This window comes from Oncorhynchus kisutch, linkage group LG15 (genome assembly GCF_002021735.2).
Source record: "Oncorhynchus kisutch isolate 150728-3 linkage group LG15, Okis_V2, whole genome shotgun sequence".
NCBI lineage: Eukaryota > Metazoa > Chordata > Actinopteri > Salmoniformes > Salmonidae > Oncorhynchus > Oncorhynchus kisutch.
Genome location: NC_034188.2, coordinates 31,701,349 through 31,726,068, shown reverse-complemented (window position 1 = coordinate 31,726,068; position 24,720 = coordinate 31,701,349). Strand labels below are relative to the sequence as shown.

The 24,720-nt window shown below is 43.9% G+C and overlaps 2 protein-coding genes and 1 long non-coding RNA gene across 5 annotated transcripts; all 3 read right to left on the bottom strand.

Annotated features, from left to right (window-relative positions):
* Positions 1–1,711: 1,711 nt before the first annotated feature.
* LOC109905180 (saxitoxin and tetrodotoxin-binding protein 1) lies at positions 1,712–4,686 on the bottom strand. The gene is made up of 6 exons (XM_020502409.2): positions 3,494–4,686; positions 2,956–3,098; positions 2,768–2,835; positions 2,446–2,571; positions 2,207–2,311; positions 1,712–2,116 (listed from the first exon to the last, which is right to left on the bottom strand). Exons 1-6 carry the CDS (start codon positions 3,635–3,637, stop codon positions 2,079–2,081), a joined length of 624 nt encoding a protein of 207 aa, XP_020357998.1. The 5' UTR covers positions 3,638–4,686; the 3' UTR covers positions 1,712–2,078.
* A 5,048-nt stretch (positions 4,687–9,734) lies between these two features.
* Positions 9,735–13,628, bottom strand: LOC109906013 (uncharacterized). 2 transcript variants are annotated; one of them, XR_004203037.1, is made up of 4 exons: positions 13,356–13,628; positions 10,615–10,757; positions 10,259–10,369; positions 9,735–10,117 (listed from the first exon to the last, which is right to left on the bottom strand). It is a non-coding gene; the product is annotated as an uncharacterized LOC109906013 (long non-coding RNA). The 2 variants fall into 2 exon arrangements; XR_002257351.2 differs by lacking the exon at positions 13,356–13,628 and adding an exon at positions 11,332–11,684.
* A 258-nt stretch (positions 13,629–13,886) lies between these two features.
* On the bottom strand, positions 13,887–23,663 carry LOC109906012 (matrix metalloproteinase-17-like). 2 transcript variants are annotated; one of them, XM_020503651.2, is made up of 12 exons: positions 23,586–23,636; positions 18,510–18,884; positions 17,878–18,010; positions 17,631–17,784; positions 17,344–17,452; positions 17,033–17,210; positions 16,587–16,763; positions 16,390–16,486; positions 16,175–16,248; positions 15,788–15,937; positions 14,964–15,230; positions 13,887–14,752 (listed from the first exon to the last, which is right to left on the bottom strand). In XM_020503651.2, the coding sequence occupies exons 2-12, from the start codon at positions 18,672–18,674 to the stop codon at positions 14,388–14,390; spliced, it is 1,869 nt and encodes a 622-aa protein (XP_020359240.1). In that variant the 5' UTR covers positions 18,675–18,884; positions 23,586–23,636; the 3' UTR covers positions 13,887–14,387. The 2 variants fall into 2 exon arrangements, with proteins under 2 accessions (XP_020359240.1, XP_031645973.1); XM_031790113.1 differs by lacking the exon at positions 18,510–18,884 and having other exon boundaries at positions 23,586–23,663.
* Positions 23,664–24,720: the final 1,057 nt, after the last annotated feature.

The following is a 24,720-nucleotide window of genomic DNA, read 5'->3' as shown; positions in this document are numbered from 1 at the left end:
ATATAAGGAATTTTTAAACTAGTTATACTTTTACTTTTGATTAAGTATATTTTGGCAATTACATTTACTTTTGATACTTAAGTATATTTAAAAACAAACACCTTTACTTGATATTTTTATATTAAGTGTAACAATTGGGTAATTGTTTCCACTACTGGCTACAGCCTACAAAGCAATACATTGTGAAGCATTTGCAAGTACAAGGCTGGCAGGGACACTAGGCTGGCAGGGACATTATGCGCTCAGCATTTAGAAAATATTTAGTTGTATTAAATCATTATAGTCTATAAATTGCACATATAGACTGTGACTTAATTAGAATTAAATACAAATTAAACTAAAAATGCCTTATTAGGCTCCCTCTACAGTGCCTGGAGAGCAGTGCAGCAACGGAGAATACCCTCTCAGCGCTTGCAGAGCCACTGGCGAAACACTCTTACATGCTGACCAGACCAGACCAGACACGACGCGTGCGCGAGCGTCGCAAAATAAATGTAGAAATCTATGTTATTCAATTATTGCACCCACACTGCTCGTGCGCGCCAACGAGCGTCTGCGACGCCAAGGGCTAAAATTGAACTCATTCCTATTTCTGACGCAGATCGCGCTGAAAGTCCTACCTCTCCCATCTCCTCAAAATAATAACTCAATGTTTATATCCCAGGACAAATTAGCTAGCAACAGCAAGTCGTGATCGCGTTTGGTGTGCGTGGGGGGGGGGCAAAATAAATGTATGCACGATCAGCCGGTTTGTGTTCCGTGCCACTCTTGCCAACCTGGGCAGGATTGTGTAGTTGTTTTTTAAATATATTTCTGTAGGTAGGAAAATTAACCCTATCAAAACGGAAAGCTCCTTGAAAGAGATAATATGCCAGTGTAACAGGGTTATATTGGTGATTCCCCTTGTGCTGTTTCTATCAGAGCTACATTTTTCTAAATATTACATTGTAATTGTTATATTATTTTGTTAACTACATTTCCCAGTGAACAAGCACCAAACCAGCATGCGTTGAATGGTGAGCTGTGCATTGCATGATGTGCAATTTTGTACTGTTTCTATCAGAATAAAGCTCCATGACTGGTGCCACAAGTTGGAGCTCGTGTCGATGATTGATTGTACACAACACAAGAAGAGTACTGTTACACCAGGCCTATTGGGCGAAAGTCAATGGTGGCCTATTGTATAGATAATATAACGAAAATTAACAAAAGTTTTTAAGAGCTCTGATTTTTAGTTTATAAATACTTTGCTACAATGACAGACTTAGCTACCCATATTGTTCCTTTCTGTTAGCATGTGCACTTAGTAAGTACACCATCATGCTTTCGCGATACCTGTCTTTTCAGATTCCACAATGAATATGTAGTTGTGGACACTACATGACCGCAGTCCCTCTCTTGCTCCTTGGTCCTCCTCATCTTTGTAAGTCACCTTGATTTTTCACCGGTGTGTTTTATCATTTCTTTATGAAAATATTTAGCATACTAGATGACAGTAGCTAACGCAAGGGGCTATAGCAGCACACAAGTAGACTATAAATTCATTCTGGGGCGGGCATGCCGTGAGCTCATGAAGTGAGCGCTAATGGAGCGAAATTGGAGCTGGCGAGAAGGCCAGCTCACTCCACGCTCCAGTCAAATTGGACAAGCTCCTCTGCTGCAGCTCCGCTCTGCTCACCTACTCTGTGTTTTGAAACCCACCTGATGGGTATTTTTGGAACAGCTGTTTTTTATTCCAGTGTGGTTACTTTTTCTACACAATTGATTTGATATAACGAGGTACTACAGACAACATAGACATGTCAATAGGTTATGAATGAAAGATGGTGAGAAACACAGGCTTCATACAAACAGGCTGATTTTCTGCTAGATCTTGTGTCAAATGAGTGACAGGCAGTTATACTAATGTTTGAGTCTGAGTGAGTGAGACACAACCCATAACAGTGCAGATTTCACCATTAATAGTAAAAAATTAAATGAAAACTAGCAAAATATTTCAGTCAGTTTTATGTCTCTCCTAACAATATCTCCTGTGAACATGATTATAGCTCCAGTTTTCCATATTCCAGCTCTTAGTTTTATTTGGTCTCATTCTTCTTTGTCTCGGGGCAAAACTCTGCAGAGAGAAGACGATGAAGGAAAGAAAGATTTAGATTTGGATCACAATGTCAATGTTGCGATGTTATTTCATCTGTAGACATTGTACCTGCAACGCCATCATAGATGAACTGTGCAGGTTGAGGGAACTTGAGGCACTCGGCTTGTTTTCTGATTGGCTCTAGCTCTGATTCATGCAGTTTGCCAGTCTTTCCTGGAAAAGGGAAAATAAAATGGCTTTTTAAACACAGCAATCAGGTAAATTCTGACAAAGATAGACACCTACAAACACCCCACTCCCACTTTACCTACACAACCACCTACTCAAAAGCACACACACACACCTACCAAAGATATAGAAAGATCGGACCATTCGGATGGGCACTCCTGCTACGGTAATGGTGTTACTGAAGTGCATGACGAGACAGTCAGGGCAGGCTTGCAGGAAGTGAGCCTTGGAAATTCCATTATCCTCTATATGTAAAAAAACAACAAAACACAGTAACTCTCAGCATCATTTCTATTTTAAATCTGCCATTAGTTTAGGATGAATTGAAGCAGCCTGTTAACCACTTCTGGTCTGGGATAGCTACATATTTAGCTACAGTATAGTATTTCAGCTCTCACACACCACTAACACTTGAAAGGGAAAGGTACGGATCTGACTTACTTAACTGCTGTATGGTGTTCTCTACAATGGACATATTCATTATGGAGTAATTAACACAGGTGTCATCACTGAAAGATAAGAGGATATGTCCTATTAGATTCAGAGATTGCCTCATGTCTCATAACTGTCAGTGGTCCAGATGTGTTCATCAAACCTATGACAAAGCAGTAGAGTAAGGAGCCACTCACATCATGTTTCCCTGTTTGAAAAGCACACTCTTGTCGCTTGATGTTGCTCGTAGTTCCACCTTGGAGCTTTTTCCCATTTTCAGTTTTTCGGCATAACCTTCATCATCTGAAAACGCCTCGATGAGAATCCATTCACCAAAGACCTGTAGGGAAACATACATTACACTGGCATTCACTTTTTCAGTTGAGAACTTGCTACATAGACATTACATATTATAAGCCTGATATAAACACATAACGTCTCATAGATTTTTATAATAACTAATACAGCATCATAACTGCCAGCTTTAAGTAAAGTGTTACCAAAGACTATATACAATATGCAAGATCAAGGTGAAGGCAAGAGTCATGGGTAGTCTAGTGGTGATGCTACAGCCTCTGGGATCCATGTCTTCAGTGTCAGCATAGATATGAATCTCTCCTACTGCCCTTTGACACAACCTCTCTTTCCCCTTCCATCCTTTCTCAGTATGCATTCAATCAAATCAGAAAATATCAATTCCCACTCCTTAAAAAAAAGTATAGGTCTGACACCCACCGTGTTGAGCTTGTCGGCAGGGAGTGGTTTGACCATTTTACCACAGTCTTCCTCAGTCGGTGGCTCAGTCGTCGGTGCCGCGGTCACCCTGCTCACTGCCAGCAGAGCCAGGAGAGCCACACCGTAGTAGTACACAACACACATGGTGGAAACTGGAACCTTATCGTAGCCACAGAACCACCCTCTAATATAGCTACAGCCTGTGGTTTGACTTTGTCCTGAGTGTGTTCCAGGGTGATCCGGGTTGCGTACGAAATGGCACTATTCCCTATATAGAGCACTACCTTTGACCAGGGTAGTGCCTTTAAAGGGGAATAACGGCACATTTCTAAACTGTGTCTATGTTCCTAAACCCCTCTGACTTGGACTGTCTGTCAAAGTGCGCACCTCTCACGCAGGGAGAGCGAGCTACAGTATGTCACAGGGTTACGAGGTCCCCCACATAGAACTTTGTTGAATAATGCAAATGTACGAAATATAGAAACATTCTGACACAGCAAATACACCCCATTGTGAGATATAGCTAATACATTTTGTGATATATTTGGTCGCGGTTTCACAGTTTTACCTTTTCTGAGATCTCTGCTTATAGAGGAGACAGCAGCCAGCTCATGCAACAACACACACGAGGAGGCTCCTCATAAACACAACACACCGGAAGGTTTCAAACTTGTCTACCACAGACTTGAGCGCATCCCCCAACACAACACACAACTTTTACTATTGTCACAGACGCATCATCAGACCTCGGCAGTAGCCTATTTCATTTCTCTCTTTCCATGCTCTGGAAACCAAGCAGATCACGCTGTGCTCTAATGATGGCATCGTAGCCACACTAATACACTAGAATATAATTGTCGATCTGATGTTCAAAACTGTGTTCACAACCTTAATTTCCTAAATGATGTCGCTGGTGTATTTTGTTTGCATTTTCGAATATATTGCGCATTAGGCTAAGGTTTTTACCTGGCGCGAGTCCACCCTGGCTCGAGTACGATGCGCGAAGCAACACAAATAACGAGCTCGAGAACTGTATACCGAAGCAAAGTTTCACCCATATTTTATAAGAAATGATAAACTCGGTGTTTCGAGCCCTGAATGCTGATTGGCTGACATCCGTGGTATATGAGACCGTATACCACGGGTATGACAACATTTATTTTCACTGTTCTAATTACGTTGGAAACCAGTCGCTTGTGTCATCCTTAGCCGTGGTATATTGGCCATATAACACACATCCTCGGGCCTTATTGCTTAATTATAAACTGTGTGGTTTGAGCCCTGAATTCTGATTGGCTGGCAGCCATCATATATCAGATCTTATACCACGGTATGATAATACATTTATTTTTACTGCTCTAAATACGTTGGCAACCAGTTTATAATAGCAATAAGTCACCTTTGGGGTTTGTAGTATATGGCCAATATACCACGGCTAAGGGTTGTGTCCAGGCACTCCGCGATGCGTCATGCATGAGTTCACCCCTTAGCCATGGTATATTGGCCATATACCACACCCCCTCGTGCCATATCGCTTAAATATCCACCTACCTTTGTCATGTCAACCATCCATCCAAATCAAATCATTCCAGGTGTCAGCCTTCTGTCTTTCTAAACTTTCGCGTAGCCTATTCCCATGATATGGCTGTTGATTGCCGTTATCATTAATCAATACATGACTTTCAAGGAGTAGGGTATTTGATGCACATTATCACATTCTCTTGCTCACTCGAGAAAGAGAGTTTGGCCCTGGCTTGCAAACCAAATTTGGTAAATGATTGTCATTATTCTACCAATTTGAAAATGTAAATATAGGCTAATAATAAATGTAATAATAGCATATTTGATCTACCCCAATGAAAATGTGGACAGTGAGCATAAATCGCATTTCGATAGATGTGTCCATCAGTACCCGCAACTTTTTAGTTCGCTTATAAGGGCACAAGGCGAGACCCAAATGCAGACAGATGGTTGAGCTCCGATATTTATTATAACAAAAGGGGTAGGCAAAAGGCAGGTCGGGTACAGGCGAGAGTTCATAAACCAGGTCAGAGTCCAAACGGCGCAAGACGATAGGCAGGCTCGAGGTCAGGGGCAGGTGGAGTGGTCAGGACAGGCAAGGGTCAAACCCAGGGGGGTGAGAAAAGAGAGACTGGAAAAAGCAGGCGCTGAGACACAAAACGCTGGTTGACTTGACAAACAAGACGAACTGGCACAGAGAGACAGGAAACACAGGGATAAATACACCAGGGATAATAAGTGACACCTGGAGGGGGTGGAGACAATCACAAGGACAGGTGAAACAGATCAGGGCGTGACATCGCTGTCAGCTGGCTACTGTAGCCAAGTTACAATCTAATTAAACATTTGTTACATAAATTTATATTTTAGCCCATATCTGTCATCCAATGAAGTGGCCGTTATGTTGCATTTACTAGTCTTTCCCTCACATTTTAGTGGATATATTTAGCCGTAATGTCTGATCACACCATGCAACGAGGGATGTATTTTTAAACATTTCTATTTTTTGTTTTATGATTTTGTTTTCAATGAGGGATGTAGCCTACAGTCAGGGAGGGAAGATGGACAGTGTTGATGGGCAGGTGAAATTATGTCCAATTGTGTTGCAAGATAAAAGTGGATGGCAGGATTAGGTCAGCCTCTTTCCTCCTTGCTTGGCAGAGATCTCAGGTAAATGGTGAACCCACAACTCAAATTTACCACAAATGTATGTATATATATATGCCATATCTCACAATCGCTTGGACTTCATAAATGTAGTATTTTTGCTGTGATACAGGTGGATTGGCCATCTGGCAATTCTGGCAAATGCCAGATGGGGTGGACCATTTTTACTTGGATGGGCTGGTTGAAAAATAATGAAATAGTGACATGACATGGCCGGTGGCTGTTCAGATTTGTGCGCAATTTCTGTGTTTTTCTAATCTATAATGAGCCTTTAGCTGATCAGTGGGCAACGGTTGGCCCCAAATGTATTTATAAAGCCCTTTTTACATCAGCAGATGTCACAAAGTGCTTATACATAAACCCAGCCTAAAACCCCAAACAGCAAGCAATGCAGATGTAGAAGCACGGTGGCTAGGAAAAACTCCCTAGAAAGGCAGGAACCTAGGAAGAAACCTAGAGAGGAACCAGGCAATGAGGGGTGGCCCGTCCTCCTCTGGATGTGCTGGGTGCTGACTATAAGAGTACATGGCCATTAAGGCCAGATCGTTCTTCAACATGTCCAAACGTTCATAGATGAATAATAATAAATAATAATCACAGTGGTTGTAGAGTGTGCAACAGGTCATTGCCTCATGAGTAAATGTCAGTTGGCTTTTCATAGTCGAGCATTCAGAGGTCGAGACAGCAGGTGTGGTAGAGAGAGAGGGAAGGAGACAGAGAGGGGGTCGAAATCAGCAATGACACCCAATCCGACTCTGTCTTCAGTTAGACAGCCAAGATCATGGATCGTATGAAACTGAAAGGGTGACTATAAACATTGAAAGAACACATTCTGCGTTGTCACCTCACTCAAAACTTCCGATTTTTTTGGGGTGGCTAAAACCATGATTTGGTCAAACAGTGTACTATCTTTTTGATTCCTGTAATGAAAGTGAGTGCCCTGCCCCTGTGCCTGTTTCACTGGAGCCTACTGCTGTAATAAGCAAGACACTCTTCTCTCCCCAATGTGCTCGTGAGAAGAAAAACAATTCATATTTAAACATGCAAATTTGGGAAAAATACACCTTTCAAAGCTTCGTCCCCTTGTCCCTGTCGAAGAGAGTAGGGCAGATGATATAGGAGCATGAGTTCTGATAGAAACTGTTTCTGAACCTGTTGGTATCTACAAGCCATCAGACTACTGACCACTTGAACTGACTCTCCACACCGTAGTTCACATGTACTCGCCCACTCACGCGCACACACACACACACACACACACACACACACACACACACACACACACACACACACACACACACACACACACACACACACACACACACACACACACACACACACATTGTAGCTACACACACATCACAATTGCTGCTACCACACCCATATTTAGTATTGCTAATACCGCACGATTTAAAAACTTGCTCTTCAATCCCCCTTTCTCTAATACAGGTGTAAATATTGGACTATAAATAGTGCCTTCCTGTATTATACTTATGCTAAAATATTTGTTCTATTCTATTGAGCCATTTTCTTTATGTTCATGTTCTTATATTTTCTTATTGCTTATTGTTGTTGCGTTGTCGAGTAGTAACCTGCAAGGAAGCATGTCGTTAGACAGTGTATACCATGTGTATCCTGTACATAAATAAAACTTCAAACTTGCGCTTTCTGTAGGTATCATTTTTATTTCTCAACTCTCAATATTCAGCTTAATAGCAACTATTTTGAGATATGGCGCGGCGTGCGTGATATATGCGCACCGGCCATTGCGAGGGCATAGGCCTATAGGTTTCATGGGTAGGAGCCTACAACTGCCACGTTTTTTTTAGGACATGGTTTCCATGTGTTTGATGCCATTCCATTTGCGCCGCGCCGGCCATTATTATTATGAGCCGTTCTCCCCTCAGCAGCCTCCACTGTTGGTGGCACACGCAGTAATCTGGGCTGGTGTGGATAAAATGCCAATGCCGAATTCTTGTCCCAGTCTGCCCCTACTGTGACAGAATGTTGATATTCTTCATAGATTTCCTTTTTCCACAAAGTTCTATCTAGCGCTGCAGTGAGTGAGGGGCTGGATAACTCTGTGACATACTGTAGCTCGCGCTCTAGCTCTACCTCGCTCTCCCTGAATGAGACAGGTATGCACTTTGACAGAAAGTCCAACAACGAGTCAGACAGGTTTGGGAACATAGACACATTTTTGAAATGTTCCGTTATTCCCCTTTAAGTTGAATAGAGTTGATCCTGGGGCTATGGATTCCACCATGGGTGACGTGACAGTGTTCAGGAACTCAGAAATGCTTTGGTAGCTTTGATAATGATTAATGCATTTTGTGTTTATTTAATCCTAGAGCAGCTGTCTTCTATGTGTTTGGTTTTTGGTAATGGACCATAGTACAAGGTTATGCATGGAAATGTAGCTTTGTGTTTGGCCTTAATGTGAATCCCATGTCTGTCTGTCTGTCTGTCTGTCTGTCTGTCTGTCTGTCTGTCTGTCTGTCTGTCTGTCTGTCTGTCTGTCTGTCTGTCTGTCTGTCTGTCTGTCTGTCTGTCTGTCTGTCGTCTGTCTGTCTGTCTGTCTGTCTGTCTGTCTGTCTGTCTGTCTGTCTGTCTGTCTGTCTGTCTGTCTGTCTGTCTGTCTGTCTGTCTGTCTGTCTGTCTGTCTGTTCTGTCTGTCTGTCTGTCTGTCTGTCTGTCTGTCTGTCTGTCTGTCTGTCTGTCTGTCTGTCTGTCTGTCTGTCTGTCTGTCTGTCTGTCTGTCTGTCTGTCTGTCTGTCTGTCTGTCTGTCTGTCTGTCTGTCTGTCTGTCTGTCTGTCTGTCTGTCTGTCTGTCTGTCTGTCTGTCTGTCTGTCTGTCTGTCTGTCTGTCTGTCTGTCTGTCTGTCTGTCTGTCTGTCTGTCTGTCTGTCTGTCTGTCTGTCTGTCTGTCTGTCTGTCTGTCTGTCTGTCTGTCTGTCTGTCTGTCTGTCTGTCTGTCTGTCTGTCTGTCTGTCTGTCTGTCTGTCTGTCTGTCTGTCTGTCTGTCTGTCTGTCTGTCTGTCTGTCTGTCTGTCTGTCTGTCTGTCTGTCTGTCTGTCTGTCTGTCTGTCTGTCTGTCTGTCTGTCTGTCTGTCTGTCTGTCTGTCTGTCTGTCTGTCTGTCTGTCTGTCTGTCTGTCTGTCTGTCTGTCTGTCTGTCTGTCTGTCTGTCTGTCTGTCTGTCTGTCTGTCTGTCTGTCTGTCTGTCTGTCTGTCTGTCTGTCTGTCTGTCTGTCTGTCTGTCTGTCTGTCTGTCTGTCTGTCTGTCTGTCTGTCTGTCTGTCTGTCTGTCTGTCTGTCTGTCTGTCTGTCTGTCTGTCTGTCTGTCTGTCTGTCTGTCTGTCTGTCTGTCTGTCTGTCTGTCTGTCTGTCTGTCTGTCTGTCTGTCTGTCTGTCTGTCTGTCTGTCTGTCTGTCTGTCTGTCTGTCTGTCTGTCTGTCTGTCTGTCTGTCTGACTGACTGACTGACTGACTGACTGACTGACTGACTGACTGACTGACTGACTGACTGACTGAGGATTGTCAGGAAGCACAAACTTTTAATTAGTCCAAATGATTTTATTAATGCAACCATTTCATCATCAGTAGCCATGTTACTGTGAACCATGTTATATATTGAGATTCAGCAATGCGCAAGCTCTCTTTTATCTCAGCGCAAACTCTGCAGAGAGAAGAGAGGAGATGTTAGTGAAAACTTTAACAAGGTTCTAAACACACAAGGACTCAGCCAATAGAGATCTATTCTAGTCTGTTAAATTACAACATTCTAAATCAATACTAAATGTTGCCTGGTGTCCCTTTTGTTGAGTAGAGTAGGGTTAGGGGAAATAATGAATACTGTGCAGGCGGAGGATACTGGAGGCATTCTGCTGCTTTCCAGAAATGCTTCAGCTCTGACTCTGGCAGTGTCCTGGGCTTCCCTGGAAAGAGGAAAATAAACTAGTTGATTCCATGACTTGATTGACTTGGGTTCCTGGTTTTCAAAAGCTTTTGGGTAAATCTTTGGGTAATATTTGGCCATTCGAGACGTCTCAATAGCACATGTGTGCACACACACCTACCAAAGAAATAGAGAGATCAGATATGCACTCCGACCATGGTGTTCCTGCTGTGCATAGCGAGACAGTCAGGATAGGTTTGCAGTAAATGTCCCGCGGAAGTCACATTATTCTCTATGTAAGAAAACACACAGCAACTCTCGGAGTAATTTAACAGCATCTTTTCTATCTGAAATCTGGTATAGGATGTTGACAGAGGAGTTTTCCATCGTTGTCAGAGGAAATTAGATGATCATTAGATAGCCACACTTTAATAGGCTTATCTGAGAGCTGTATGTCTCTTCACATAGCCACTGTGTCTAACAATACATTACACAAGGGATTGGAAACAAAGCTATAGAGAGTTACTATAAACTTACATCAAGTCTCCCTGGAGGAGAAGGACTATCTTGTTGTGGGAACTGGGAAATAATTAAATCCAGGAGCTGTTGGTCTTTCTCAGTATCGCATTGAACATCTCATGGTCCAGGAAACCCTTGATGAAGACCCACTTCCCGAAGATCTGTGGTGAAATGTATTGGTCTGTCATTTAATTTCATACATTTCTATTTGTGTGGTGAGCATAGTGCCTGAGGGCAGAGGTTGTATTCTGCCTATAAACACGGGTCTATAAGTTGGAGTCAAATGCCTTTGAAACTCCTTTAGATTCAGTTTACAAATTGGAAATCATCACTATTTCTAACATACCACAACACCACTATGGCTTAGGCCCACTTTATAGATATACAGTTGAAGTCGGAAGTTAACATACACTGAGGTTGGAGTCATTAAAACTAATTTAATCACTCCACAAATTTCTTGTTAAACTATAGTTTTGGCAAGTCAGTTAGGACATCTACTTTGTACATGACACAAGTCATTTTTCCAACAATTGTTTACAGACAGATTATTTCACTAATAATTCACTGTATCACAATTCCATTGGGTCAGAAGTTTACATACACTAAGTTGACTGTGCCTTTAAACAGCTTGGAAAATTCCGAAAAGGATTTCATGGCTTCAGAAGTTTCCGATAGGTTAATTGACATCATTTGAGTCAATTGGAGGTGTACCCGTGGATGTATTTTAAGACCTACCTTCAAACTCAGTGCCTCTTTCCTTGACATCATGGGAAAATCAAAAGAAATCAGCCAAGGCCTCAGAAAAAATAGGACCGTGTACTATGGGGCCACGCAGCCGTCATACCGCTCAGGAAGGAGACTCGTTCTGTCTCCTAGAGATGAATGTACTTTGGTGCGAAAAGTGCAAATCAATCCCAGAACAACAGCAAATGACCTTGTGAAGATGCTGGAAACAGATGCAAAAGTATCTATATCCACAGTAAAACGAGTCCTATATCGACATAACCTGAAAGGCTGCTCAGCAAGGAAGAAGCCACTGCTCAAAAACCGCCATCAAAAAGCCAGACTACGGTTTGCAACTGCACATGGGGACAAAGATCGTACTTTTTGGAGAAATGCCCTCTGGTCTGATGAAACACAAATAGAGCTGTTTGCCCATAACGACCATTGTTATGTTTGGAGGAAAAAGGAGGGGGAAGCTTGCAAGCCGAAGAACACCATCCCAACCGCGAAGCATAGGGGTGGCAGCATCCTGTTGTGGGTGTGCTTTGCTGCAGGAGGGACTGGTGCACTTCACAAAATTGATGGCGTCACGAGGAAGGAAAATTATGTGGATATATTGAAGCAACATCTCAAGACATCAGTCAGGTAGTTAAAGCCTGGTCGCAAATGGGTCTTCCAAATGAACAATGACCCCAAGCATACTTCCCAAGTTGTGGCAAAATGGCTTAAGGACACATCTTAGGGCTAGGGGGCAGTGTTCGGAAGTTCGGATGAATGACGTGCCCAAAGTAAACTGCCTGTTACTCAGGCCCAGAAGCTAGGATATGCATATAAGCATTGGTAGCATTGTATAGAAAACACTCTGAAGTTTCTAAAACTGTTAAAATAATGTCTGTGAGTATAACAGAACTGATATGGCAGGCAAAAACCCAAAGAAAATCCATCTGGAAAATGTTTTTTGGGGGTCACAGTCCATTTCAATGCATGTCTATGGGATATATAAATAAACAGCTCCCAGATTGCAGTTCCTATGGCTTCCTCTAGATGTCAACAGTCTTTAGAAAGGGTTTCAGGCTTGTTTTTTGAAAAATGAGCGAGTAGTTAGTTTTTCCAAGGTGTCTCTCATTAGAAATGTAGTCTTGTTGGCGCGTGAATGAGGTGCGCGCTCTTCGTTATTTATCTTCCCTATTGAACATACTATTCTCCGTCTTAAATTTCATCATTTATTTAGATATTAGAGTACCTAAGGATTAATTAGAAACATCATTTGACTTGTTTGGACAAACTTTACTGGTAACTTTTTGGATTTGTTTGAATGCATGTTGAACGAGTGGATTACTGAATCAAGCCCGCCAACTAAACTGATATTTTTGGGATATAAAGAAGGACTTTATCGAACAAAGCGACCATTTGTTGTGTAGCTGGGACCCTTGGGATTGCAAACAGAGGAAGATCTTTACAGGTAAGTGATTTATTTTATCGCTATTTATTACTTTTGTGATGCCTGTGCTGGTTTGGAAAAGTATTTTGGTGTGGGGCGCTGTCCTCAGATAAGGACAACAAGGTCAAGGTATTGGAGTGGCCATCACAAAGCCCAGACCTCAATCCGATAGAAAATTTGTTGGCAGAACTGAAAAAGTGTGTGCGAGCAAGGAGGCCTACAAACCCGACTCAGTTACACCAGCTCTGTCAGGAGGAATGGGCCAAAATCACCCAACTTATTGTGGGAAGCTTATGGAAGGCTACCGGAAACGTTTGACCCAAGTTTAAAAGCAATGCTACCAAATACTAATTGAGTGTATGTAATCTTCTGACCCACTGGGAATGTGATGAAAGAAATAAAAGCTGAAATAAAACATTCTCTCTACTATTATTCTGACATTTCACATTCTTAAAATAAGGTGGTGATCCTAACTGACCTAAAACAGGGAATTTTTACTAGGATTAAATGTCAGGAATTGTGAAAAACTGAGTTTAAATGTATTTGGCTGAGATGTATGTAAACTTCCGACTTCAACTGTAGGTGATGTACTCACAGTATGCTGGTCTTCCGGTGCGAGCGGTTTGACCAGATGTCCACCATCCTCTGGGGCCTGTGCTGCTGTTCCCACAGACAACAGAGCAAGGAGCAGGGCCACGTAGAGGACACACATTGTGTAAATCAAGATAAACTGAGCCTGCAGAGAAGTAAGTCTTAGCAAGAAGGAAGCGTTGGTTGTCAATGAGCTGAATCACCTTCAATGTATACTGAGGGAAGACTGGCGTGTTTCAAGAGAATGTTTCCCCCCATGTTACGCAATACCGAAGTTACCCAAATCAGCCTGTGGGGCCAAGGCTCCTACTGATCCCCAAGGTCAATTTACATGTGGTTGAACTCTAGGGTGCAGTGACATCATGATTAAACCATTGGACCTCTACAACTATCAATTATTTATCGTTTGTTTGGTTTGGTCAGGGGCTCTATAGGGCAACACCCCAAGAGACATGTTTTGACGGTGAACTATAAACCAAACATTGACTTACTCTTATTGCTTTTAGTATCAAATATAAAGTAGACATCTGCACACTGAAGACAATGTTTTATTTTATTTCGTTAGATAACATTACCTGAAATTGGCCATAATTACACAACCATTGAGCTTTGGCTTATACAACAAGGTGCAAAGGGATACATTTCACAGATAGACAGAGACAGATTCTGCTGAAATATCCAAATGTCCAGGACAAACATTCCTCCTTTAGTGTGGAGGGACCCAACTTCCCCTAACCCGTAACCCCTATACCACAGCCCTAAGTGTAGGTATGTGGAATGGATTGTAAGGGTGAATGGAAAACTTTGTCATAGAGGAAGGTGAGAAAGGGCCTAGCACCATTGACAACGGCAGCCACAACCTTTGGCTTGCCAAGAATGGGGTGAAAGGAGGAGGCCATTGTAGTTATGGGACGTAGCCATGCGACAGAAGGGGGTGAGAGGTGGGAGGCCATCGTAGATTATTGGGACGTAGCCATGGGACAGACGGGGTTGAGAGGGGGGAGGCCATCGTAGAATATTGGGACGTAGCCCAACATCACACGGTTATCAGTGGGAAGAGAGTCAATAGCAGGGCACTTATGAACGATGTCACACTCGTGCTGCCTACTGTTGCTCCATTCAAGCAAGAGCATGGCCAGTTCTCCAGTCCCTCTCTGTCAATGTCTCTGTGTCTGTCCAGGCCCTTCCTCTGGCCTCCCCTCTCTTCTCTCCCCCTCTCGCGGAGCTCCTGCCGTCCAGTAGGGGGAGGCAGAGAGAGCGATAGGTCGTCTAGGACAGGTGCGGAGGGGTGAGGGCAGTCCAACCAATCGGTGGCCAGGGATCGGGGATATCCTGCCTCCGGGGCAGAGCCTGGGTAGGGGAACTTCCAATAGGAATCTCCTTTGAAGAGGTAGACGGAGCCTGAGGAAGTGGTATAGGAGGGGGCTTAATGTCTGTTGATATAAACAGACTCACACATGTATTGTACATTACGTGTGGTGTCTCTCACACATATAATCTTTCATAGTGTCACTCTCATAGAATCTCAGTCTGTTCTCCTCGTTCATCTCTCACTCACTTTCTCTCTCATACACTCTCTCTTTCTCCCTCTATTTCTTCCTCGCACACTCACCGTCTCTCTCAGTGGTAATCCCATTCACTCCTCCTCTGATAAGGTCAGCCCAGGTGTTACTCTCCTCTTCCTCTCTTCCTCCTGCTTCCCCCTCTCCAATCTCCCCCCACATGGGTCCTTCCTTTGGATCCCACATCAGGCCCTGCTCCACCTCTTCTTCCTCTCCTCCTCCCTTTCCTTCTGTCTCTCCCCATTTCCTCAGAGCTGAGAGGGGGCGGGGGTAGCCCTCCTGGAGAGAGAGGTCATTGAACAGCCAAAACTGGGACTCTACAAAACAAAATGGAAAGAGGCAATGAAGAGTGTCCTCAAGGTTGTGTCTGGTTTATAATTGATTCACATAGAGTATATGGTGAGAAACTAGAATCAAGAGCATAGTTTAGTCTGTTGAACAGCACTAATTCTCCTCTGTTGTTAAAGGTCCAATGCAGCGTTTTTTTTCTCAATATCAAATCATTTCTGGGTAACAATTACTGTGATTGTTTTAAATTAAAATGATCAAAAAGAAACAAAAACTAGCAAAAAGCTATTTCTCAAGCAAGAATTCTGCTACGACTGTCTGGTAGAGGGGAGGGTAAAACTGAAAATGAGGTCTTTATTGGTAGAGAGGTTTGGAACTGTCTTTCTTATTGGTCTATTAACTAATTTACCACATGATGATGTCACCAGGCAGGCCAAAACTTCATCCCATCAAAATAGGCAGAAATTTCAGGCATTTTTCTTCAAACAGCTCTTACTATGAAAATGGCCTTATTATACTTTTCACAATATCACAGCATTTTCCAACATCGTAGTGTGTGGGGTGACTGGAGTCAGAGGTTACCTACCAGTGATGAATATGATGGCATGGTCTGAGTGTCTCTCCAACACAGCCTGCAGGGGGGGCAGGTTAGGGGGCAGACCCCCCCACAGCCTCCTCACCGAGGCCCCCCGGCCCGACACCAGCCCCCCAGTACTGACCCTCCAAATACTCAGCCCTGCCAGAGAGGGGGGCGGGGGGAATAGAGAGGAATAAGGCAGGATAGTCAGGGGAGTATTGGGAGAAGGACAGATACAGATAAAGAGATGTGAGGTGAAGTGAGACAGAGAGGAATTCAATACAAAGTCCTGCAGTTGTGGGTACATCCACCAGGGGGCGATCATGCCCGTAGTTTAAAACCAGAGGCTAGGGGAAATAGTCCAACCAATAGGGAGACTACCTACACCACACTCACCTTTAAAGAAGAACGTCTCTCCCCTAATCTTGGCCACTGCATCAAAGCTAGTGTTGCAGCGGTCTACAGAATGGCTGAAAGAGAAGGAGAGAGCAACAGAGAGGATGAGAGGGAAGGAGAGATGCAGAGATGGAAGAGATAGTTATTGGTTGAATGGCTGCCCCTTATCCACTTTTGTTAACCTGTCAGTACCTGTGTCTGTAGTGTGTCAGTACCTGTGTCGTTGTCGGTATCCGTGTCCATCGCGATGCTGTAGCTGAGGTTCAGGAACCAACCGAGGAACGTCTGTGACCATGAGTTGATTTCTATTACCTGTCAAAACACCTTCCTTTCAGCACTCAGTACAACAACAGGAGGACACACACCCACATGAAGTGGACAAGTGATAATAAACACAAGCACACAGACTGACCGTAGAGCCTGGTGATGTGCTCCAGGTCGTTGGGGCCCAGGCGGTAGTTTAGAGGGTCTCCTACGGGGCCCTGGTAGTAAGGTCTCATCACAGAGCGCCTGGCAGACGAGTGGGACAAACCCAGGGCGTGGCCAAATTCATGCACCAGCACTGTGAACAAGTCTGTTCCCTCAGAGGCTGGGGAGGTGTAGAGTTTCAGTTTAGGGGGAATGTTAGTAGTGTCTTGTCTGTGTCCATAATATTCAAAAAATGTGTGTCAATAATATTTTCCAAATTGAACCATAAATTCTACCTAACTTACCAGAGGTCTGCACAGAACTATCACAGTAATGCAAATACTTGCTTTAAATGTTCAGATCTACAGGAAGTTCCTAGGGATAGGGGCTAGTGTTTGGTTTGTATTGGGCTCTTGAACCCCCAGTAGCTCTCTTCTTGCTGTCACTCACCTGGCTGGCGGAACACCCACTCCTCCTCGGCATCTAGGTGTACACCGCCCGCTCTGGCGAGGTCAGAAGGGAAGAAGGCGTGGCCAACAGCTCCTCCTGCACCATCGAAGGGGTAGCCGTCACCATGGGAACCGTGGAGGAAGTCCACCTGCAGATCCGCCCCTTCTGGGCCTCCCACCTGGCAACAGGAGAAACGGGCAGTCAGGTCAGAGGGGGAGGGGGGGGGGGGGGGGGGGGAGAAAGAGAGTGCAAGAGGGGTAATCTTTGTATTCAACTATCACAAAAAGGAACGTCTTGGGAAAGAGACTGACCTCGTGGAACTCCAGCGGGGTTGGCTCTGCCCACACCCTCAGGGCGTAGAACACCAGAGAGCGAATCGTCTCGCGGGAGAGGGAGGAAGAGGTGGGGTATGAACGCAACCTAGGGACATTTATTTGAGAGAAAGAAAGAGAGCGAGGTAGAGAGAGAGAGAGAGAGAGAGAGAAAATGAGAGAAGCATTACTAGGGAGGATGAGAGAGCTGTTGGGATGACAATTGAGGGATAAGTTGATGAATAAGAGGGTATGTTGGAGGGATGATGAGCAGAAGTCTGAGGAACCTCCAGTTGATGTTCCTTCTTGTCCATGTTGTCACAGCCCTCTTTCTCCTCAGGCCCTGCCCCTCCTGGAGCTGATTGGCCAGTGGTTTGGGCTCCTCCCCTTTGTCTGGCAGTGAACATCGCGGGGCTCGCATCAGAGCCAGCGTCTGCTTATCTGAGAGAGAGAGAGAGAGAGAGAGAGAGAGAGAGAGGATGGATACAATCACCATAATTTCTCCAACCCCAACCCTCTTTTTTATTTTCTCACCTGCAACTCCTGTCTCCTCTAGGCCTGCAAACCTTTGCATGGCGCTAACAGCATGAGTGACAGCTGTCCAGGCTTGTAGCTGACCAGTGGAGGAGTCCGAGGGCGGGAGGTAGCCATACCTCGTCAGCCAATCCTGGGACAAGACACCGAAATATTGCATTGAGAAGCATCATGTAGTTAGGACTCAGTTGTAAACTACCGTGTTGTGGGTTCATTGTGACAATGTGACAACGTCATGAGCAGCAGAGGTGGTGGTTTTGAGTGGGTAAAGAGAAATCACAGGTTAAGTGGAAATCAGATAAGTAAAAAGCAGGGGTTGACTCGACAGCTCTTCAAAGTGTCTACATAAAACGTCTAACTCAATAGACCAATCCTGTGAAGGTCCATGACCATATGCACGTGAGCCCAGTTAAGCTTGCTCATCAAGGCAGCTCTAAATGAGTCAAAACCAGATAGAGGCATGTGATGTATTACCTTTGCTAGTGGATTGGTATTCCCTATTTTCTCTATTCACTTGGACTATTTTCATTAGGCCATCGTAAATAACATCTTGCTGAAATAAATAATGAATTCTGCATGAGTAATAAAAACGTCCTTGTTAAAGACCTATACGCCTCTGCATTGTCCCTCACCACCAGTCCAGTGGTCTCGTCGTCCGTGGGGGTAACAGGAGCAGAGCATGTGGAAGCTGTTGTGTCCGTTGGGGCAACTGCTGAGCCTTGGACCCCGGCCACGGACACGGTTTGCATGCGCTCGCACACGTACAGGAGGAGAAAACTCCACGCCGCTGCCTTCATCCTGCTGGCGTTCACATATTCCAATCAAACTCGGGGAAACAAAGTTGGAATGAACATTTATCGCCTCCGGTCAGTTCAGCCATGCAACTGGTCAAGGTCTATGAGGTGTCATCCGTCCTTTATGGTCGGGTTGACGGTGAAGAGTGAAGGTAAGCCGTGACAGGACCTCTCAGAACTTTTTGCCACTGCTCGTGAAACAAGTCAAACGCTCTGGGAATGGGAGGGAGAAACCACCGGTTTACATTGTTGGTTTTATGCTATTGTTGCCAAAGAAAACATTGACACAGTTTATGTTAAAGGCATTAAATGATTACGAAGCTTGGCTTTGCACCATATGGCACAAATATTTCAAACATGCAAGAAGAACTGCCCCTGCCTATCTTCAAGCTATGCTCAAACCCTACACCCCAACCCGAGCAGTCCGTTCTACCACCTCTGGTCTCTTGGTCCTCTCACCCCTACGGGAGAGCAGCTCCCGCTCAGGCCAGTCCAAGCTTTCCTCGATCCTGGCATGGTGGAACCAGCTTCCCCCTGAAGCTAGGACAGCAGAGTCCCTGCCAATCTTCTGAAAACACCGGAAACCATACCTCTTCAAAGAGTATCTTTTTTTGCAACAAAGCATCCTTCACTCATGCTGCAGAACATACCCTCGTAAAACTGACTATCCTGCCAATCCTTGACTTCGGCGATGTCATTTACAAAATACCTTCCAACACTCTACTCAGCAAATTGGATGCAGTCTATCACAGTGCCATCCGTTTTGTCACCAAAGCCCCATATACTACCCACCACTGCGACCTGTACGCTCTCGTTGGCTGGCCCTCGCTTCATATTCGTCGCCAAACCCACTGACTCCAGGTCATCTATAAGTCTTTGCTAGGTAAAGCCCCGCCTTATCTCAGCTCACTGGTCACCATAGCAGCACCCACCCATAGCACGCGCTCCAGCAGGTATATTTCACTGGTCACCCCCAAAGCCAATTCCTCATTTGGCCGCCTTTCCTTACAGTTCTCTGTTGCCAATGACTGGAACAAATTGCAAAAATCACTGAAGCCGGAGACCCAAATCTCCCTCACTAACTTTAAACACCAGCTATCAGAGCAGCTTACCGATCACTGCACCTGTACATAGCCCATCTGTAAATAGCCCATCCAACTACCTTCTCCCCATACTGTTATTTATTTTTTTGCTCCTTTGCACCCTAGTATCACTGTTGTACATTCATCTTCTGCACATCTATCACTCCAGTGATTCATTGCTAAATTGTAATTATTTCGCCACTATGGCCTATTTATTGCCTTACATCTCTTATCTTACCTCATTTGCACACACTGTATATAGACTTTATTTCTCTATTGTGTTATTGACTGTATGTTTGTTAATTCCATGTGTAACTCTGTGTTGTTGTTTGTGTCGCACTGCTTTGCTTTATCTTGGCCAGGTCGCAGTTGTAAATGAGAACTTGTTCTCAACTAGTCTACCTAGTTAAATAAAGGTGAAATATATATATATATTTTTTTTAATCTGAAATAATCGCCCTCCTTGACCCCCACTCCCCCCCAAAATGATATATGTGTTGGTTCAAGATATATATACAGTATATATATCAATATACACTACATGATAAAAAGTATGTGGACCCTGCTCCTGCTCGTGGGCATTAATATGGAGTTGGTCCCCCCTTTGCGGCTAAAACAGCCTCTACTCTTCTGGGAAGGCTTTCCAGTAGATGTTGGAACAATGCTGCGGGGACTCGCTTCCATTCAGCCACAAGAGCATTAGTGAGGTTGGGCACTGATGTTGGGCGAGTAGGCCTGGCTCTCAGTCATCGTTCCAATTCATCCCAAAGGTGTTTGATTGGGTTGAGGTCAGGGCTCTGTGCAGGCCAGTCAAGTTCTTCCACACCAATCTCGACAAATCATTTCTGTATGGATCTCGCTTTGTGCACGGGGGCATTGTCATGCTGAAACAGAAAGGGCCTTCCCAAACTGCTGCTCGGCCATGGAAACACATTTTATGAAGCTCCGTTATGTGTTGACTTTGCTTCCAGAGGCAGTTTGGAACTTGGTAGTGAGTGTTTTGCAACTGAGGACAGACGATTTTTACGGGCTTCAGCACTCTGCGGTTCTGTGAGCTTGTGTGGCCTACCACTTCGCGGCTGAGCAATTGTTGCTCCTAGACGTTTCCACTTCACGATAACAACACTTACAGTTGACAAGGGCAGCTCTAGCAGGGTCAAAATTTGACAAACTGACTTGTTGGAAAGGTAGCATCCTATGACAGTGCCACGTTGAAAGTCACTGAGCTCTTCAGTAAGACCATTCTACTGTCAATGTTTGTCTATGGAGATTGCATGGCGGTGTGCTTGATTTTATAAACCTGTCAGCCAGGGGTGTGGCTGAAATAGCCGAATCCACTAATTTGAAGGGGTGTCCATATACTTTTGTATGTATAGTGTATATAATTATTTAGTTTGTGGGGCCGTTAGAAATGTTTTGGTCACAGTTAGGTGGCCTACAGTGCGTATATATTGAAAAGAAGACCCTGGTCTCAATTGGGCTTCCACGATTAAATAAAAGTTAATCAAAATATGAAATTCACAACTGGCACGCAGATCTTTAGAAATGGTAGGATCAATTGTAAATTGGCAATTCACATGTGCTGACCACGTCAACACGTCATAAGCAGTGTACCATGACAGTGTCATTTTCTCGTGCCCCTCCCACCAACATTGTCTCGTTGCGCTGCATTCAGAAATGTTCCTCATGTGTGCGCCCAGCTCATTTTTTTATTTACATTATTCACCAGAGGAGGGAAACATTCTGCGAATATTTTGACATTGTATTAACAAGGCGTCTCGGAGAATATTGAAACATTCTCTATCAACAAGGCAGCTCCAAGAATATTGATTGCACAACATAGTAGCCAACGAAGGGGCAGCATCTTTCCATGGGCCAGCTTGACTCTGTCTGATATTATTATGTTGCCTACGCAGTAATTGCACTATCTGGGTGGTTATTATAAAAATATATATTTTTAAACTACATCCACACTAAATAACTTAGCACTATTTAATGACGTTAAGCTAGTAAGATTGATCTGTAAGAATATGTGATTGTAATTGAGCAAGATGGACAAGCAAGACTGATAGAGTGAGAGGTGGAAATGCATTATACCAGAGGCAGGTGGGCTACAGGTAGGGATTAAGGATGCAGGCAGAGGATGATGAAGAAGTAGGCCTACAACTAAATCATTATTGATTTACATGATCTCAATTATCATTCTGCCACTGTATGACAATGTACATGTTTTATATCCTACAATTGTTATTGTCTTTGAAGCTAAAAACAGGACATATGTTTTGGGGAAATGCTCTAAATAGCAAGTTGTTCAGTTGTGGGGGTTTTTCATACCAAAAATTGCGCTAGCCTACTGGGCAAATTAATCTAAATATCAATTAGGCCCAAAGATATCACAACATTGTAATAGCAATAAAATAGCTTTTGGTTGCGAAAGGTCACCAAAAAGGAGGGCTCCCTCACCTCCCAATTCCCAATACAATTAACCCCTGGCTATCAGATTACAACAAGGTTTACACGGCCGAGTTCAAATGCCGACATTAAATTCAAAGCAATCGGCCTACTGCCTAAACCGCGGACTGGCAAAGCAAGCTGGCACGGTCTCTGCTTTCTAAAAGTGAGAGAAAGGGGCGCAAACTGGCAGCTGCCCCCCGAGGTCCTAAATCCAGCCTTGGAATACCCTAAACAGCTGTTGCGTTTTAACCGGGTTTTAACCGGGATTGGAATGATTACTTTACATTTTACATTTTGGGTTTTCAGCTAGCTAGAGTATGGCGACCCAACTGACGCCTCTACTGTATACCCTCGTTTTTACTCGGCATAAAAGTGAGTAAATCTACTTCTTTCTCATTGAGACATGTATATAATGCAGAGATACAATATTATATTCATACTGAAAATAATGATGAATGAAAATGTCGATGAAGATGGACAGGACATGTAGGCATGTTCAATAGGAGACGAACCAAGAAGTATCTAATCAGGAGATTGAAGAACATTTGCATAAAGTAAATAAGGGAGGATATGGAAGTGTGTGTACAATAAAATTTAATTTCAAAGAGGGAAAGTGTGTGTGGGATGGAGGTGGGAGTAAAGGGGGGCTGAGAAGGATGTGGTGGTTTAATTAAATTAGCGGGTGTCATTTAGTTAAAGAAGGGGGGGGGGGCAAAAAGGGAGGGATGGACGAAAGGACAGAGGGATCATGGAGGACAGTTGTAAAGTAATGGGATTAAAGTGGAATGGGGGTTCAGTCCTTTTCTCAAGGGACAGATAGAAGGAGAAAGGGGGGAAATAAAAGACAAGTGGTGCCCCCGTCTCCCTTTCAAGGATAAAAGGAGAGAGTAAAGGGGAGACTAGGAGAGAGAGGAGGTAGGCTACAGAAAGAAAGAAAGAAAGGGAGGGAGGGAGGTGTACAGTAAGATGGGTGAAGGGTGGCATGTGGTGGTTGAGTAATGAAAGTGCCAGCGGGTGTTAATGAAGGGATTCTTTAATTATGCTGGGTTCCAAACACGCACTCTTGACTTGGGCCCTCCATCTGGTTCAGTGCATGTTGGCGTTCTAAAGCGCTCATAACGCACACATGGTTCTAACACCCTCTGTCAGACAATATGGCAAAGAAACACATTAGCTAAAAATCATACTGCAAATGAAAAATATATTATGTTTAATAGCTACTACAATGCATCTGTACACCAATACTGGAAACAAAGTGCAACATTCCTTTTTACTGCATACACACAAACTCAAAAACAGTGCATACTCGCACAAGTTGATTCTCATGATCGACAGTTAGACAAAAATTGATAAAAGGTGCAGTTTATCCAATGCTTACCTTACCCTTCGTCCCTGACTTCGAACTCTCTCTCTCGCTCTCTCCTCTCACTCACTCTGAACAGATGTGTCCCTTTCCCAACCGCTAACCCACTCACTCCGCCTTCACTCCCTCAAACCCCCCCCCCCCCCCCCCCCCCCCATGCTGCTGAGCTCTCACAATAGTCTCCTCAATACTACCACTAAAACAAATCTGTGTGCGTGTGTCACTCAAACCACACAGATGGCTATCAATCCTTTCCAACTCCGAATTAATTGTAATATTTATACACAGCATATATGTATATTTATACACAGTATATATCTGTATACTGTATGTAAACTATAACACATTTTTAAATAAAACAATTAGGCTCAGAATCGTGTTTGGCATGGTGTATAAAAATACATTTGATGTGTAACTAAAGATTCTCTCTGTGGAATTAGTGAGAGTGAGACAGCACATATAGTGTGTTTGTTTGTGTCTCTGTGTGTGTGAGTGTCCACGGTTGACTGTGTGTAGTAAGGAAGTGGGGTTAGTAAGATTTTGATTAAATCCTCTTAACGAAAGGATTAAAAAAATGTAAGATAAAGATTTGAACAGATCTCGCTCGCTAACTGTCTCTCTATTTCTCTCTCGCTCCCACTCTCTATCTGCAGGGGTATTATTCTATCCTACTGACCTCCTTCTGGAAATAATACTGACAAATAAAGCCAATTACAATTTTTTTTCAACTAGGCAAGTCAGTTAAAAACAAATTATTATTTACAATGACAGCCTACTGGGAAACAGTGGGTTAACTTCCTTGTTCAGGGGTAGGGCGACAGATTTTTACATTGTCGGCTCGGGAATTTGATTCAGCAACCCTTCAGTTACTGGCCCAATGCTCTAACCTCTAGGCTACCTGCCACCCCAAACAGAGGAGACAGAGAGAGAGATACAGAGACAAACATAAGCAGATTTGAGCGACAATGCAGGATAACTATAACACCACCTGTTGAAACTTTATATCGAGAGAGAGAGAAAGGAGAGAGAGAGAGAGAGAGAGAGAGAGAGAACGAGAACAGATGCTTTTCCAGATGCACCAGTATAGATGCACCCCTCTTTCTCCTCCTCCATTCTCTCTCTCCCTCGGGGATGAAAGGTTTGATTGAAA

Bases quoted from the DNA above. Each gene is read 5' to 3' on its own strand.
- LOC109905180 (XM_020502409.2), bottom strand. From the start codon at position 3,637: ATGTGTGTTGTGTACTACTACGGTGTGGCTCTCCTGGCTCTGCTGGCA. The intron at 3,099-3,493 runs GTGGGTGTCAGA...GTTTCCCTACAG, and splicing joins CTGCCGACAAGCTCAACACG to GTCTTTGGTGAATGGATTCT. The intron at 2,312-2,445 runs GTAGGTGTGTGT...TCCCTTTTCCAG, and splicing joins CCGATCTTTCTATATCTTTG to GAAAGACTGGCAAACTGCAT.
- LOC109906012 (XM_020503651.2), bottom strand. From the start codon at position 18,674: ATGAAGGCAGCGGCGTGGAGTTTTCTCCTCCTGTACGTGTGCGAGCGC. The intron at 15,231-15,787 runs GTAGGTAACCTC...TTTGTTTTGTAG, and splicing joins TGCCATCATATTCATCACTG to AGTCCCAGTTTTGGCTGTTC. The intron at 14,753-14,963 runs GTGAGTGTGCGA...CCACTTCCTCAG, and splicing joins GATTACCACTGAGAGAGACG to GCTCCGTCTACCTCTTCAAA.